Source organism: Electrophorus electricus, chromosome 8 (assembly GCF_041902795.1).
Source record: "Electrophorus electricus isolate QZ-2024a chromosome 8, ASM4190279v1, whole genome shotgun sequence".
Taxonomy (NCBI): Eukaryota; Metazoa; Chordata; class Actinopteri; order Gymnotiformes; family Gymnotidae; genus Electrophorus; species Electrophorus electricus.
Window position 1 is genome coordinate 21,969,599 of NC_137504.1, and position 16,250 is coordinate 21,985,848.

Sequence of the window (16,250 nt, forward strand, 5' to 3'; positions counted from 1 at the left end):
GTGAAACTGAACCCCAGATTGATACAAGGCATCCGGCCTATTGGCCAAACCCGGGTGTTGGTCATGTTACAGTTTATTCTCCCCCTCGCGTAGCCGTGACACTGTATGACCCTTATAGAGTGAGGTATTAAATTAACTGAGCTCTAAATGACCCCTAAATGTCCTTTCAACATCAGAATCTAACACCATTGATGAACGTCTGGATAATCTTACACAGTGTGAAAGAAATTTATGCTAATTTAGGATTAGTGTTCCTTTTGGCCAAGAGGCAGAGTACTATGTACAGTACTAATATTCCTACCGTGACCTTTAAGTAACCTATTTGAATCTGTAACCTTTTTTGCATCTTTTTGTTGGCCGTATGAAGGGATTTTACTCTGTTGGAATAAGATTAAGTGATCAGACTGTGAATCTCATGTGTCTTGGGACTCGTGTGTCTTAAGATGACTGGATATGGATTTTTGTTGACACCCTGTCTCAGCGGAACCACAATCTAACCCCCCCCCCCCCCCCCGTCTCCTCTCAAAAAGCAGATAACACGACCCTCACAAGAAGACAAGTCCGACGACAAGAACGAGGAGGACAAAGCGGAGAAGTCGGAGAAGAAAGAGGACGACGAGAAGAAGGAAGAGGAGGAGAAAGATGAGAAGGAGGACTCCAAGTGAGTGACTCTCACGTTCGGTCTTCTCGCCTCCCTCCCTCCCAGATCGATGCGAGTCCCACCCTGGGCCTTTGATATCACTATATCCCATCACTACATACAAATTTGCATGTACTGTGCATCTCTTCCACAAAGAGAGCCTGTTTTATTAAAGAGCGCCTAAATGGTTCCTGAGAGAGTCACTGACCTTTCCCGGACGTGCCAGTCGGCTCTGTTTTGGCTTTCGCCGCTCGATCTGCATCGATCTGCATCGATGCAGCCGACCTCTTTCAGCCCGTAAACGATATCTGCTCGTTTGCGCTGTCTTTTCCACCATCCTTCCACGCTCTTCCTTTGGCCACGGTGGCACTTTTAACAGGACAGCTCAACGCGAGCTTGCCCAGCTGTCTTGTGGCGAGATCTCAGCCACTGGAGCCCCCAGTAAAGGCTCCCACACCTTCACCTGCCTTCTGTCCACGCGTTCCTGCCTCCATCCGTTTACGTCACCCACCAGCAGTGGGGTGGCCCTTACAATCAAAGCGGATTAGAAAGTTTTAGGTAAACACGTTAGCGGGGCAATCGCACACATCACATTTGAAGCCAGAGTCAAACAATAGATGACCCCACCCGTCTAATAGAAACCCCTTTGGTGTCCTCGGAGGGAGCTCATTCTATCGTATAGGTTATGTGAGAACGTGGGACTGTGCTCGGGAATGACTCCGGGATGTCCCGTGCGATCAGGACATGCTTTTAGTAATGTATGTTTTTATGCCAGGAAAAGCTTCCGGTCCCACTCACACTCTACACGGAGATGGAACATAAAGCCGAGAATTTTTTGCCTCCGTCAGGAAGACAACGGGAACCTTTCCTTCCTACACTGTCAGGTTACCGACAGCTTACTGCTTTAGGGGCTGTAAGCAGTCCGCTGTGCCGCTGAGACTCGGGGTCTTCAGCAAGCAAAACCCACTGTGTCTGCTCCGTGTTCATCGCATTTTACTTCACACTGGTGAACTATTGGGTGGAACCCCAGCAGCCCTGGGGTCAGGGAGCAGGGGCGTGTGCGCCGTAACGCGGGGCTGCTGTACTGTGCGCAGGGACGTGGGCAAAGACAAAGAGAAGTGCGAGGGCGACGACGAAGAGGGCAAGGAGCAGAGCACGCCGCGCGGCCGCAAGACGGCCAACAGCCAGGGCCGCCGCAAAGGCCGCATCACCACACGCTCCATGGCCAACGAGGCAGCCGCTGTGGCCGCCGAGGAGCCGGTGCCGCCCCTGCCTGAGCAAGGTAACACACAGAGACACACACACACACACACACACACACACACACACACACAGAGAGAGAGAGAGAGAGAAAGAGAGAGAGAGAGAGAGAGAGAGAGAGAGAGAGAGAGAGAGAGAGAGAGAGAGAGAGAGAGAGAGCATAAGTGTTTGGTGTTTCTTCTTTGGTAGTTTTGCCTGAGCCTGTCCCTCCTCCCAAACCGGAGCCAGCTCAGAAGCCTGCCCGCGAGCTCGCTAAACTCACCCCTGTGACCAGCATGGACACCCAAGCGCGAGGTAGACAACCCTGCACAAGTGCACACTCCTCACTGCACCATCCTCTAGGGCTCATGTCTGCCTGCGGAGGTGGGGTACCTCCTGGCTCAGTTTTGGCCTGGGTGACTGCCAGCATTTTCTAAAAACCAGCATCTAATAAGTCAGAGCTGGGCTGATCTATCTGGTTGCTGGCTAACAAAGGGGATGCGTTCTGGCGGGTGGGTGGGCTGTGCGCTAAACAAAGGCCGCTCCCTTAAGTTCTGTGAGCCTCAGCTCCACCCTCGCCTCAGGAGATTAGAACTGAACCACCAGAGGAAGAAATGTTACACAGACAACCCCCCACCCCACCCCACCCCACCCGTTTGGCCTCGTCAGAGGAATCTGCTAAATCCATCAGGTCTGCTGGCTTCAACCCGCATCCTCGTACATTTGAGGGTTTTCGCTTTCCTTCGTTCCTGCTTCCTTTCCTCTCTCTCTCTCTCTCTCTCTCTCTCTCTCTCTCTTTTTCTTTGTGTCTCACACTCTCTGTCCTGCTCACTCTCGCTCTCTCTCTCTCTTTTTCTCCCCCCCCTCCTTGCCAAACAAGCCACAACTTATGCTGCTTTCACATTGCACCTTTGTTCCATCTCCGTTCCGACCCCCCCCCCGCCACTTGCTGCTCTGGGCCCATGTGTTGCTGTGGCGACGGAGCTAGCCTCAGGTGGAAGCGGTCGCCATGGGGACGGTAACAGGAGGCAGGTAAACCCGTTGGTCTGCCGCTCTTGCTCTCCAAGGCTCTCTGCAGTCGTGCGCACGAAGGACTTTCAGACTTTCAGAGAAGGACTTTCAGATTTCTGATAGCCTTGGTTGTTCTGAGTGATGCTGGAACTGTAACAACCAAAGTCTGGTGCTTACGAGAGACCCTGGACCCAGATCCTTCTGCGGAATTGCACACACGTCCGACTGAACGGATTACCCCGAGGCAGCAGCTGCTTTGGTCTGTAGTTAGAATCACTAGAACGCCCTGGTCATGCCGCGGCAGCCGGATTTCGGTAGACATTCTCGCGTTGATTCACGTACAGCAGGTCATACAACTCGAGATGAATGGTTCGTCGCCACAGTGGGGACCTCGAGGGTTTGGTTGGGTTTTTTGTTTGTTTGTTTTGCATGGGCGTGGGGAAGTGGAAAGGGTACGGAATGCAGCCTCCGAGGAAAATATCTTGTTCCAAGAGTTCCTTCCTAGTGGGCAGGTGATGGGGGCACAGGAGTATGGATTTGGACCCTGCATCATGCCAGGGTTTCTGGGGCTGCATGCAGGAGAGCTCGCACTTCCTGTTCTGCTGTTTCCTGTTTCATGCGCCACCTGCTGTCCTCAGCTCACCTTGTTGCTGCCTGTAAACTGCGCTCCTCTTGGAGTACATTACATTTCATCTCGAGTGGGTGTGCGTGTGTGTGCGAGATATGCCATGCCCAGTCTGAGTGAGGAGATGGTAGTTTATGCTGTCTGCCTCTCACCTACCTGGGCATGTGCCATCTCAGGGTTTCAGCTCTGTGTGTGCGTGTGTGTCTAGAAAAGGTCACTAAAGGAGAGAAAGAAATATTTGCGCCTTTGCATTGCACAACCATTGGCAAACTGTGTGTGTGTGTGTGTGTGTGTGTGTGTGTGTGTGTGGAGACACACACACACATACACATACATATGTTGACGGATATAGGGAGAGAAAGGGAGTTAAAAATTGCGCTGTAGTAGAAGAACGTTGCTTGCACAGCTGATGAAGGACCTCTGTCCCAAGCGTCCTGCTTTTCTGGAAACCTTGTGCACTTCACTGCAATTTTGACCGCTCCTGTATATCTTTTACTACTGCAATCTTTATTCTTCTGTTTTCATGTAGAGATGAGTGTGTGTGCGCGCGCCATTCACACGTCTCTGTAAAACTCATGATTTAATAATGCGAAGGTTATAGAATTACACAAACAGTAGCAAGTAGGTCAGAACCCAGGCATTTATTAGGGGTTTTGGTTAAGGCAGTCTGTACAAAACATGTAAACACGACAGAGTTTTCTCATCAGTTACACACACGCATACGTGCACGCACACAGACGGACAAATGTCAGAGGTTCATACTGTGCTAAATTTGTCTGAATGTTTGGTCAATCTGTAGGAGTTGATGAGAGAGGGCAGTGAGTGAAACCCCCATCCCTCTCTCTGTCTGTCTCCCTGTTGCACACACTGTCTCTTACTCTGTTACACATTCTCTCTCTTTCTCTTTCTCTCTCTCTCTCTCTCTCTCTTTCTCTTTCCCTCTCACTGTGTCTTGCTGCTGATATGTGTGTGCATGCACGCGCGCATGTGTGCAAGCCACTGTTAAAGGGGAAACGGGAGGTCCTTATGCACTCCCACAGTCTAGCCTCAAATCAGAGAGAGAGAGAGATATGGGCTGGTCTAGCTGTTGTTAGCATGAAAAGCAAGGGAAGAGACCCAGAGCGAAGGACGCCAGAGAGCGGAGAGCACGTTGAGATCGAGGGAGCGCGAGAGGAGACGCGAGGGGGGAGCAGAAAGGGCGGGTGAGAGGGAGGGAGGGAGGGCTGCCATGCAGGGAGGGGTCAGCCCCCGAATGTAAACAGATTATTTGATTAGAGAGCAGGAGAGGGGAGGTGCAGGGAGCCCGCAAAACACAGTGCGGTCAGTCTCTCTCTCTCTCTCTCTTTCTTTCCCCTCCTCTCCTCTCTTGTTGTGTCTTTTTTCTTTCTTTCTTCCTGCTGCGTTTCTCTGATGGTGTGGGCTCGTTGTGTCCCTCCACAGGAGCCGTCGAGGCTGGAGAGACTTCGCGCTGGACGGAGGAGGAGATGGAGGTCGCCAAAAAAGGTAGTGCTCATGATTCCAACCCCCCGGCTTTCCTCTGCACGGGTGCTGGCCCCTTCCTTGTTGCTGCAGTTCTGTGTCTCATGCTGGTTTTCCCGCTGCCTCACACACACACACACACACACACACACACACACACACACACACACACACACACACACACACACACACACGTGCGCGCACACACTTCTGCCCCCACCTTTTCTCTGATCTTTATCTCTTGCCCTTAGCCGATGCTTATAGGGAAACCCGGGGTTTTCTGGTCCGTGCGCTGCAGACTGTTAGTGTGTGTGCGTGTTTGCGGTACACTATGGCCCAGCTTGCAATGAAAGTGCATGAGTCTTTTTGGACTTCTTGTATAGATTCCGATGTGTCGTTTACAAATTGATTCCCAAGCGCAGACCGCACCCCTGTAACTGGTTGGTGGAATTTAAGTTCAGTAACTCTCGTGTGCTTTGTGTTTGATCACCCCTGATTTAAATATAATTGTGCTCTAATCATGAGCATTTTGGTCAGTGCCTCTGCAGTTGGCCTTTATTTAGTTTTGATTTCTGATTTCCTTGCATGTAGCTCATCACCCCTTGCTTCTCTCCTCTTTTTTAACTATGGTTTGTTTGCTTAAACGTCATTGGAGCCGGGTAGGAGGCGTAGCGGCCAGCCAGGGGACGCGCGTCCATCGAAAGGTTCTTACCTCGGTTTGCTTCAGGGGTAATTGCTGAATTGTCTTTATTCGTGCCAGTGTAAGGCTTTCATCATCTGTTGAGTCTCTCCAGCAGCTAGCAAGGCATCATTTTACTAACAGCAGACTAGCAGAGCTGGTAACACCTAGATGTCTCTCTGTCTCTCTCTCTGTCTGTCTCTCTGTCTGTCTGTCTGTCTGTCTGTCTCCCTCCATCACTCTCAAACACATGCTAGTATACTAGTGGCGTTGAATACTTGTGGTGACTTCTTGCACACACTAATTTGGACATCCACCTCCACAGTTTCACATGTGCATTTGGTTAGATGCTCTAAAACTACCAACATGCTGACATGTAACATCTGTAGACACACACACACACACAGTCAGAAGTAGCAAGACAGTCGAAGTGAGACAGGATAACTGGTGTTCCTTTGAACCAATCATATTTTTTTCTTTACTTCTAGATCCGTTTTGGTTATTTTTTGAAAGATTCCAGACACAGAGTGTTGTTTTTTTCGATCCCACCGCTTTCTCTGAGTGCCTGTTGTCGACTATTATAAAAGGCTTCCTACAGCCTTTTTTAAAATGGACACACACAGAATGCCGTGTGTGCTGGCTGGCGGTACTGCTGTGAGGGTAAACTGAGGTCATCCTTTTCCTTCCTCTATCTTTTTGTTCTTTTCCGGAGTCCGCAGTAACAAAGGAGAAGTGTGAGGTGGCAAGTAAAGGAGGAAGTGGGAATTTTTGTGTGGTTTGGGTGTTGGGGGCATAGTTGTGCACACGTTGCCGAAGTCTGTTCAGTATGTATTTCGCAGGAGGCTACAGTATTACACTATAAGATGTAACGCGAATATTTAGATGAAGATTGATTGATTGTTTATAAGGCCAAAGTGGGGGGGGGAATTTGAAGGACAACTCACTGAACCACTGAGTATGCAAAAACAATGATTTAAAAGCCACAAATGTATACACACAACCAGCTTTGGCTGGTAAAGGGCTTGGACATGAATGTCCTGCCTGCTTAGATAGGCCTGCGAGGGTAAAGGCTAATAGCCACGAAGCTAACTGCTGCCGATTCAACCCCCCCCCATGACCTTGAATTGGCTGCTGGCAAAAAGAACTGCAGAAGAATCCACCTCACACACACACACACACACACTTCCGGACATATCAGTAGAACTTTCTCTTCTGTTTGTGAGTGGGTTGTGCTCTATCTGGCTGTTGAACTGTGCAGTCAAACCAGGTCCGGTTTTCCCAGCGGGCTGTTGGGTAGCGACCAGCATCTACTAGTTAACCTCTGAGGAGCTCAGAGAGCAGTAGTGAGGCCTCTGTATCTGAGCTAAGAAAGCCTGACGTATGAACACAGGAGCTGCAGCCAGGTTTCAGCCAAGGTGGTGCTGCTGTCCTGTGGAACAAGGCCACTTCCCATCTACTCCCCTCCAAGTCACGGCCCTGGACGTGTCGCCTTTCTTTTGTCAAATGTCCTCGGTCATCTCGCGTGTCCTGGTGTCTCTTGACCATGGCGCTCCTCCCCCCCCCCACAGGCCTGGTAGAGCACGGGCGGAACTGGTCGGCCATCGCCAAGATGGTGGGCACCAAGAGTGAGGCCCAGTGCAAGAACTTCTACTTCAACTACAAGAGACGTCACAACCTGGACAACCTGCTGCAGCAGCACAAGCAGGTAACCAGCCCCTCGCCGTGCCCGCCCCTGCGGCTGACCTGGGATCAGCATTGGGCCACTTTACATTGCATTACATTGACAGGCGTATCTGATCCCAGAGCAGAACCGTTGGACTTAGATGACTAAATTCGCTTCTGAAATTAGCATGTGTTTTTAAACTAAAGAGATGACGCATCGGTTTTGTACCGCGCGTGTGTAGGTGACCAGACGGATCCGGGACCGAGACGCATCACAAAGCGACAGCGTGGCCACGGCCTCGGCCGATGACGAGGAGGAGAACCCCGACGACAGTGAAGGTGAGCTGGCGGAAACCCCAACCCCCCCCCCCCCCCCCCCCAACGGCCTCAACCGGCCCTTCAACCAGCGGCCACCTCCTTCAAGCGCCTGTGTTTACTTGCAGAGCAAACGCACAGCCATAGCTCACAGTGAGGACGGTAAAAACCCATTCATGCTGACAACCTTAAACGACCAGAAACCCTCCAACACAGCAGGCTCAACTGGAACACACGGACAGACACACCAACACACACACGGAACAGAGACAGCCATCCACTAACGCTGCCTCTCATGAGCATATGGCTACTTTTTCTAAAACTAACATGCGGAAATGCAACATCTGTAGACGCAGACAGACACGATGCTTGGTGCTTCACAGCCGCCACTGAGAGAGGTGGTAGGAATAGGGTGCAGGGGCGTGTAGGCTCTCTAGGAGTGTGAGAGGGGCACACGCGTGCTTGTGTGCACACACGTCACGAGGGCAGCTGATCAGAGCTGATGGAGAGAGCTGAGTCTGAATCACGCAGCCAGCAGGGTCACGGCTGTCACTGTCTGCACTTCTAATGAGAGTGAAGATCAAATGAAGAGCGAGAGAGAGAGAGAGAGAGAGAGAGAGAGAGAGGCGGTTGGGGGAGACGGGGAAAAGGATCTAGACTGATTCTGAGTGCCAGGCTCTCTCTTATATAAGTGTTCTTTGGCTTTGAAGGCTCAAGAAAGCTCTCTGTAAGGAACGCTGAGTGCCTCTAATGCTCGATTGTTCTGGTATGATGTCTCTCTCTCTCTCTCTCTCTTTCTGTCATTCTTTAATACTCGCTCTCACATTTCCCCACTGACCCCATCCAGTATTTCCGCTCTCTTATCCTGTCTCATGGCTGTCCGTCTGTCTTGCTCCTCCTGAATCATCTCTCTCCTGCTTGGTTATGTTCGTTCACGTCGTCATCCTTAAGTTCGGCGCCAGGCCCTCTCTCCACTCCAGAGGTGGGATGCCGGCAGGGGAGTGCCAACTTGGTCTTGGCCGGTCAAAGGGTTCTTTTGTGCAGGCACGACGCGTTTGCCCAGAGGAAAAACTCTGGGCTCTGTGTCGGTTACACTCTTCACTTTTCCTCCTCAATTTTTTTTTTATTCATGTTCTTTTGTCCTTCCTTGTGTGCGTTCATATCTCTCTCTCTCTCTCTCTCTCTCTCTCTCTCTCTCTCGCTCGCTCGCTCGCTCGGCTTTTTTTTTTTTTTCGTTTTTTTTTTTTTTTTTTTTCCTTCCTGTTCTGCTTCTGCTAGAATAAATGCATTTGCCACGGCTCTTCTAGCCGTAGTCTTCTGTCGCCACACACGGGAGGGCAGAAGAGTGACTGGCTGAGTTGGAGAAGGAAGGGGCGGATGCAGGAGAGAGGCTGAATGCGGCTGCCCAGTTACTCCCTCATTGTTTCAGGAGACCAGTAGGGTGGATCGATAAGCTGAGGGGTGGAGCTGAGAAGCTGTCGGTCAGCTGCGCATATTCTGCACCGCTCCTCTGGCGCTGAGACAGGCTTGTCATGTGACCCACACATAGAGGAAGTAGGCTTATTAGCCACATGCTGGCTGCGGGCCCAAAGTGTATCTGCTCGACTGAGCGACGTGGCTTGTAGTGACCTGGATTTTTGTCCTCTATGGCGATTGTTTTTTTTTTCTGCCTTTCAAATGGCATAAAATGAATAGGTTAGGCCTTAGAATTTTTTCTAGGTTTTTGTACATTACAGCATTTTATAGGTGCCAGTCGACATTGTTCTGTCAAGTAGGATCTAATTTTTTTCTCTCTCTCTCTCTCTCTCTCTCTCTCTCTCTCTCTCCTCTCTCTCTCTCTCTCTCTCTCTCTCTCTCTCTCTCTCTCTCTCTCTCTCTCTGTTCTCTAACCAGGAGCAGACAACAGCTCGGACACGGAGAGCGCCCCCTCCCCCTCCCAAGCGGACCCTTCCAAGCCCTCTGAGCCTCTCTCCCACCCGAGCCCCGGGGTTGGCAGCCTGGAGCCAGATCCCGCCACCCCCAAGGGCTCCGGTGCGGACAGCAAAGGCCCGGAGCCACCATACGGCGAGCTCCAGGTCAAGCTGGAGAAAAGCCCAGAAGGCAGTGCGGCGGGTGACGGCACCGCCCAGGACGAGCGCGCCCGGCTGCCCCTCGAACCCCAGGTACACCTGAAGAGCGAGCCCCAGGACACAGACATGGGCGTGGCCCCGGGGCCAGCCGGTGACAGCATCGAGGTACGGGTGAAGACGGAGCCGGAGGCCCGGGACAAGGCGGAAAAGCTGGGTGAGCAGACGCACTCGGACAACGACTCCAGCGCCACCTGCAGCGCCGACGAGGACGTGGAAGCCGAGCCGGACAGACAGAGGTAAGAGACCGTGCATTGTCGACTTAAACAACGCTGCGGGGTCTTTGCTTTTCTCACTTAGGCGGTAATCCACTAAATGTTTGTATTTTACATTTATTTCAGATGGACTCAGTCACAGTGAATGGTTTAAATAATAGAGCTGTTACCTGTGGTTGACTTTGAGAGCCTAGGTTCCTTTTCAGCGAGCTCGTATGCGAAGCAACTGTATGTTTCATGGTTCTGTCTCTCCCCGACCCCCTCTCAGGCTCTTTTCCCCGGACAAGCCTTCTCTGCTCGGAGGCCACAGCTCCGTTGTGGTCTCCACGGTCAAGCCAACCCAGCAGCTCAGCATGCAGCAGCTACAGCAGCGGGCCGCCACCATCCCCCCCATGGTCAGTCCCTTTAGCCCCATGCTCCAATTTCCTAGCAGACACACCCTCCTGGCCAGGCCCCGGCCCAGGGACTGGGGCAGGCTTGGGGCCCAGAGCCACCCTTCCTCAGCCCAGCCACCTCGCCACGTGAGTCCCGGACGCGCTTCCGACCCGCCACCGCGTTCAAAATAAATCAGCGAGATCAAAAGCTGCTGAATAAACATCGGTGATCATCCGTGAATCATCCCAGAATCATCACCAAAATGCATTTTTATAAACACAAATCAAAGGGTGACGAATTATTGATTTATTAATTAACGTCCGAATTATAATGGCGGTGGGGATTATCCATTGATAAACTTATAGAGTGTGATTGTTATGGTCACAGTGGATACTGTAACTCCATGCCTGTATATTGCCAGAGCAAGATTGCATTGATTCTGCAAAGTGTGCCCTGATTGGCTGTCCGAAATATGAAAACCCAACGTGGCAACAGTTTTCCGTCTCGAGCTCTCTGCTCCGAAAACGGGCTGAGATGCAAGCTGTTAGTGGGGGTCGTCGTGGAGTGTCCGTGGGGGTCACAGTTCTGACTGGGTGCGTTTCCCTTCCTTGCTGGTGGCAGGTGCCAGGACCGTTCGGGCCGGGCAGCATGCCCGTGGGAGCCCCGCTCAGCGGCTTTGCCATGTACCAGAAACAGATCAAGGCGGTGCACGAGTCGGCCCACCTGGAGGACTCGCAGAGGCAGGAGCCCAGTGAGGTGGACCGCCGGCCTCACTTCCCTGACCGCAGCTCCACCCTCCTCGAGCGAGATGGTGCGTGTGCATGAATGTGTGTGTGTGAATGTGGCAGATGGAGAGATTGTATGAAATGGGCAGGGCATATGCTATGAATGTAAGTGATGAAGTGAAAGGTGATGATGGAGGGACATGTGAGCCGGGGAGATGGAGGGGAGGGGCATGTGAGCCGGGGAGATGGAGGGGAGGGGCATGTGAGCCGGGGAGATGGAGGGGAGGGGCATGTGAGCCGGGGAGATGGAGGGGAGGGGCATGTGAGGGAGCTGCTCTGAAGGAACAGATGGAGTGTAGCTGGGTGAGCGGCCGTCTCGGGCTGTTGCTTCGTGTGTGTGTGTGTGTGTGTGTGTGTGTGTGTGTGTGTGTGTGTGTGTGTGTGTGTGTGTGTGTGTGTGTGTGTGTGTGTGTGTGTGTGTGTGTGTGTGTGTGTGTGGTGGCCTTCTGTCTCAGGCTGCTCTGTTTTGGAAAACGTCTGGCCAAACAGTGCCAACCCCAAGAGCAGGAAAGTTTGTTGTTGTGGAGAATTATGAAACCATTATACACTCTAAACCACCCCCACTCCAAGAAGTCTTTTGGACTTCTGAGGACTGAAGTGTGTCTCTTTCCTTTCCCAGACTCCTTTGGGGTCAGGGGAGATCATGTCTCTGTATTCGGAATAGTGGTCCAAAGAGACAGACTTTTAAGAGCAGAACAGGAAGGCTAGTCTTCCTTCTCAGGGCAAAAACAAGACAGTTTGCAATAGACTGCCTTTTTTGAGAGCTAGGCATATCTGGGCAGAAGTGGTTGACCAAAGGGAACATTGGGGCAAATCCTTATAGTGATAACCATTATACAAAATCTAGTCCTGCCCCCCACCGTTTTTTGTTTTTTTTAAAATCAGGTGAGTGCTGTAGCTTTTTCTGCCCTTGTGAAACTTTGCCTGTTTTGACCTCTGGACAACTGAGTGTTAAAGGGCTTCTCGTGAGACATTTGGAGCAACGACTAATCATCGCTTACTTTACATCGCCAGACTCTCTCTTGAGTAACGCTCATGGGCTGGTGTGATTTACGTGACGCTCCTCTCCCCTCAGGAAAGGCGTTTGCCTACATGCCTTACGACATGAAGCTGATGGATCAGGAGGTTCACGGGGGTGCAGGCAGGCCCGGCTCGCCTTACAGGCTCTCGCCGCGCGAGCCCAGCAAAGCGTCGCCCCAGCCAGACCCCAACAACGCGGCCCGCTACAGCGTCCCGCCAGGTAACCGCCGACCCAAGCCTGCCGCCGGCTGTTGCGCACGGCGTTGTTTGTGCCGTGGTCGGGCACGCATACCGTGCTTTAACCGTGTGCTTCTCGGTTTTTATTCTGCTTCTCATCTATTATTCTGATGTCTTCATTTTCTGTAATTTGCTGGCTGATGTCTCACCTCTTTGTCCAGGCATATGAATTAGGTGAAAGTTAATTCAGCAGTCCGTGAGTCTTCGAATGATTTCTCTGTCTGTGACCCAGCTTAGTACACACACGAACACACAACACTGGGAGCTTGTGCTGTTAGAACAACCCAGTGTAAAACAACTCCTCCAGTGCAAAAATAGTCCGTTCAGGTCAGGAACAACAAGGGCATGGTTGGGCTCGGAACTTTGATGTGTGTGACGGTGAGCCCTGGTGATCGCTACAGTGAGCCCCAGGCCGTGATGGTGCGTTTACGTAAGTAAACGGGTACACGTGGGCTTTTCCTGTTTTTGCGCAGCAGGTGAAAATGTCCACCATGTCACACACCATACTGCAGAACTGCTGTGCTGTGTGCCATGTGCTGTAGTCAGGGTTAGGACAGGGTGATCCTAAACATTTTATATTCTGATCGATCTTGAAGATGTGCGCTTTTAGATTTTGTCACCAACTTCATATAAAACTTGGATAGACTGTAAAATTATGCACATTACCGTTAAAAGCTGAGATTAAAGGCACTGATGAGAATGACACGTCACAAACATTCTTCTAGTTCCCCATGTAGCTAATGTAGCTAATGATGACAGAGGATCGCTGCACCAAAAGCCCAGTGAAATGTTGACATTTTACCACACCCTTTTTACTTTACATTTTACTTTACATTAGGAATCTTATTTAATGGTGTTTTGTTGACTGCTTATTATAACTTGTCTATTTAAATTTAAAATAAAGTTGAACTCATGCTGTGAATATCATTTTGTGTTTAATACAATATTGTGTGCGAATAGATAAGTCGAATCTCGATGTTCTTGACGGTACATTTCAAAACTGGAAGAAAGCTCGCAATTCAGATGGTGATAAGCTTGTGATATGATTTTCTTTTTTTGGGGGCGGGAGAAGATTCTTCCCCTAGTCAGTTGTTCCATCCTGTCCAGAACCTTTTGTTGCTTTGCACGAGAGTGTGTTGTCATTTTGTCGTGCTCTGTGCGTGGCGGCTGTAGCAGGATTGGTGTCGTTGGTGCAGATAAAGAATGTAGTGCTCTTGGTCCCTGGGGGATTCTGGGGCTTTTAGTAGCCGTCAGAGGGTCACACAGCTGCACTTAAATCACTCTGCCCGTGCTGTTTCATTTGCACTTATGTCTGCTTGTAAATGTATACGCAGTACATGTTCCATCGTTTCCATCCAGTGCATTATATTTGGGTGCTGTCATCATGTTGTTGTGTTCATGGATCAATGTTTGCCAGAGGAAGACTTAAAAATACCTCTGATTTTCCAGGAAAGCAGGCAGCACGGTGTGCTTTTTTTTTTTTTTTTAAAGCTCTCCTTCTCTGTCCCCTCTTAATTCCTGCAGTCCTGCAGCCAGCTCCTAACCAAATGGTCCAGAACCTTCCGGATGGAATGCGCATGACGTTCTCCCGCCACAGACCGGCTAACATTCCGTCTCCCCCTCCGCTCATTCCCACCTCCAAGCCCTCGGACAAGCCATCCTTTATCCAGGGTGGCTCGATCTTGCAGGTAACGTCAGAGAGTAAACAGGGAACAGAGAGTCAAAGGTGGCCTTTTCTCCTTTACCCGATGGCTGACTCAGCGAATGACGTTATTGTTCCAAGTGCCCCTTCAAGTGCTGTGCTAAAGGGTTACAAGCCCCAACCCCCCCCCCCCCCCCCTCCAGTTTTGCGTGTGCTTTTATAGATTTGCTTGTCCATTGTGCAGCTCTCGGATGTTAGCCCTTCTGATTGTTTGCCCTTCCTGTAGGGAACACCGGGGACGTATCTGCCCTCACACATGCACGCCGTGTACGGGCCAGAGCTGGCCAAGAGTGTCGGAGGGTCCATCTCACTCGGCCTGCCCAGGCAGCAGGACCCTGCTAAGCCTGGTGAGAAGGATGGAGAAGAGAGGGATTGGGGCAAGGGTGGGTTTTGGGCCCCCTGTACGTCCTTTTGCTGACGTGTTTATTAGTCCTGAACACCCTGCTAGTATTTCACAAATCAAGGTCCCTAAATTAGCTGGATAAATGTCATGAAAAATAGATGCTGTCCAATAGAAGACGAAGCAAGAAGCATTCTCATTGGACATTCCTCACTTTTGGCTTAAATGATCCAGCTTGCTGAGACATCCTGCTTTGTGAAATATCACCCATTTCAAAGGTCTTGCTTCACTGCCTGGGCTCAGTTATTATAATTAATTTTGTTTATAAAGGCTGACTTTGGTTCTCGTTTACTCTCTCTTGCCCACCCAGTGCCCTATATAAAGCAAGAGGAATGTTCTCCACGGGGACAGAGCACTCAAGCTGAAGGACTACTCTCCAGGGCACAGTATGAGGGAGTCGTCAGAGGTGAGTGGCACACCCACGTGCACGCCCCCACCCGTACTACACCTAAAGTCTTCCAAGGCGGTCACGTGTACCAAAGGGTCCTCCCAATGAAACGACGGGGCATCCCAGCCGCAGCCCCGGGGTGGCATAGCTAAAGGACGGCCTCTTGCGTTGATCACGCCCGCCCGAGAGAATGTGCCATGCTGGTGAGGGAGGAGATTAAAATGAGCAGGCACAGATCAGTCTCTTCTGAAAACTCTGACCTGTTACATCCTTCTCCCGACTGTGGATGCTAGTCAAGATCTGTCAAACGTTTATGGCTTTTTCGTGTGATTTATGTTATGTGCACAATCAGTGTTCTGATGCACCCCTGCCTATGAGGTCCAATTCGCCTCTGTCTTCTTCAGGAGGGTCAATGCCTGCCATTCAGGACCTGACCAGAGGCCCCACAGGAAAAGGTCCCGAGGGGCTCCACTTCCAAAGAGGCTCCATCACCCAAGTGTGTCCACTCCCCCCACATTCTCTTCTAGAGCATTCCGTTGAGCAAATTTAGCACTGAACTGCATCCTTCTAATATTCTTCTGTTTGCCTCTCACGTCATTTCCCGTGAGCAGGGCACCCCCGCGCTGCCCCAATCAGGCCTGGCGGCGGACCTGCTGAAGGGCACCATTGCCAAACTGGCCGCTGAGGACCTGAGCATCCCGGAGAAGAGCCGGGCCGAGGCGCTCTCCAAAGGCCACGTCATCTATGAGGGCAAGAGCGGACACATCCTCTCTTACGACGGTGAGGCAGGCATCTGGCGCCCTGCGGCCGTGGCCGCACTTACCTACTTTTTTCTGAATGTTAATTTGAGTGTTAAAAGATTGTTTCCTATGTCCGCAGCCATTAAGAACACCAGGGAAGGTACTAGAAGCCCCAGGACGGGTCATGAGCTCAAACGCACATACGACATGATGGACGGACCCCGAGGGCACCCTGTACGGGAGGCCGCCCCTTACGAGGGTAAGGGCGCCTCCTTGAAGCCTGCCTCCACAACCTGCAGTCACACAGACCCCAGGCCTGTGTTTACGTTGCGTTTTGGTGTCTCTTGCCAGGTTTGATTAGCAGAGCCCTACCCAGAGACAGCCTGCACCCTGACTCCAAGGACAGGGCTATGCTCACAGGATCCATCATGCAAGGTATTAGAGAATTCTGCTAAACTGGCTTCTAAGGTGTCAACGTATCAATATGTTTTCAAGTAAGGTTGCGGTATATGGATTAATTATGCTGCAGACTAAACTAAGTGGTGTGATGCTAACCATCCTTCATAGCTATATTATAGATTATATATTGTCATATGATTTATTTGTGTTCTG

The 16,250-nt window shown here is 51.1% G+C and overlaps 1 protein-coding gene across 23 annotated transcripts in view; it reads left to right on the top strand.

Annotated features, from left to right (window-relative positions):
* Nucleotides 1-16,250, top strand: part of ncor1 (nuclear receptor corepressor 1) — a 63,675-nt gene that overhangs the window by 32,855 nt on the left and 14,570 nt on the right. For 11 of the 23 annotated variants that reach the window (XR_014124969.1, XM_081719603.1, XM_081719605.1 and 8 more), the window contains 17 exons: nt 531-661; nt 1,735-1,922; nt 2,090-2,194; nt 4,956-5,018; nt 7,242-7,378; nt 7,578-7,674; nt 9,544-10,015; nt 10,260-10,512; nt 10,988-11,177; nt 12,227-12,391; nt 13,933-14,096; nt 14,337-14,493; nt 14,821-14,916; nt 15,303-15,394; nt 15,510-15,678; nt 15,778-15,897; nt 15,990-16,073. Coding sequence is in view for 22 of the 23 variants with exons in the window: in XM_081719603.1 (XP_081575729.1) it covers nt 531-661; nt 1,735-1,922; nt 2,090-2,194; nt 4,956-5,018; nt 7,242-7,378; nt 7,578-7,674; nt 9,544-10,015; nt 10,260-10,512; nt 10,988-11,177; nt 12,227-12,391; nt 13,933-14,096; nt 14,337-14,493; nt 14,821-14,916; nt 15,303-15,394; nt 15,510-15,678; nt 15,778-15,897; nt 15,990-16,073 (2,683 nt within the window). In the remaining variant the exon portion in view is untranslated. The remainder of the gene's footprint in view (nt 1-530; nt 662-1,734; nt 1,923-2,089; nt 2,195-4,955; nt 5,019-7,241; nt 7,379-7,577; nt 7,675-9,543; nt 10,016-10,259; nt 10,513-10,987; nt 11,178-12,226; nt 12,392-13,932; nt 14,097-14,336; nt 14,494-14,820; nt 14,917-15,302; nt 15,395-15,509; nt 15,679-15,777; nt 15,898-15,989; nt 16,074-16,250) is intronic. The other 12 variants (XM_081719604.1, XM_081719610.1, XM_081719615.1 and 9 more) reach the window with 6 other exon arrangements.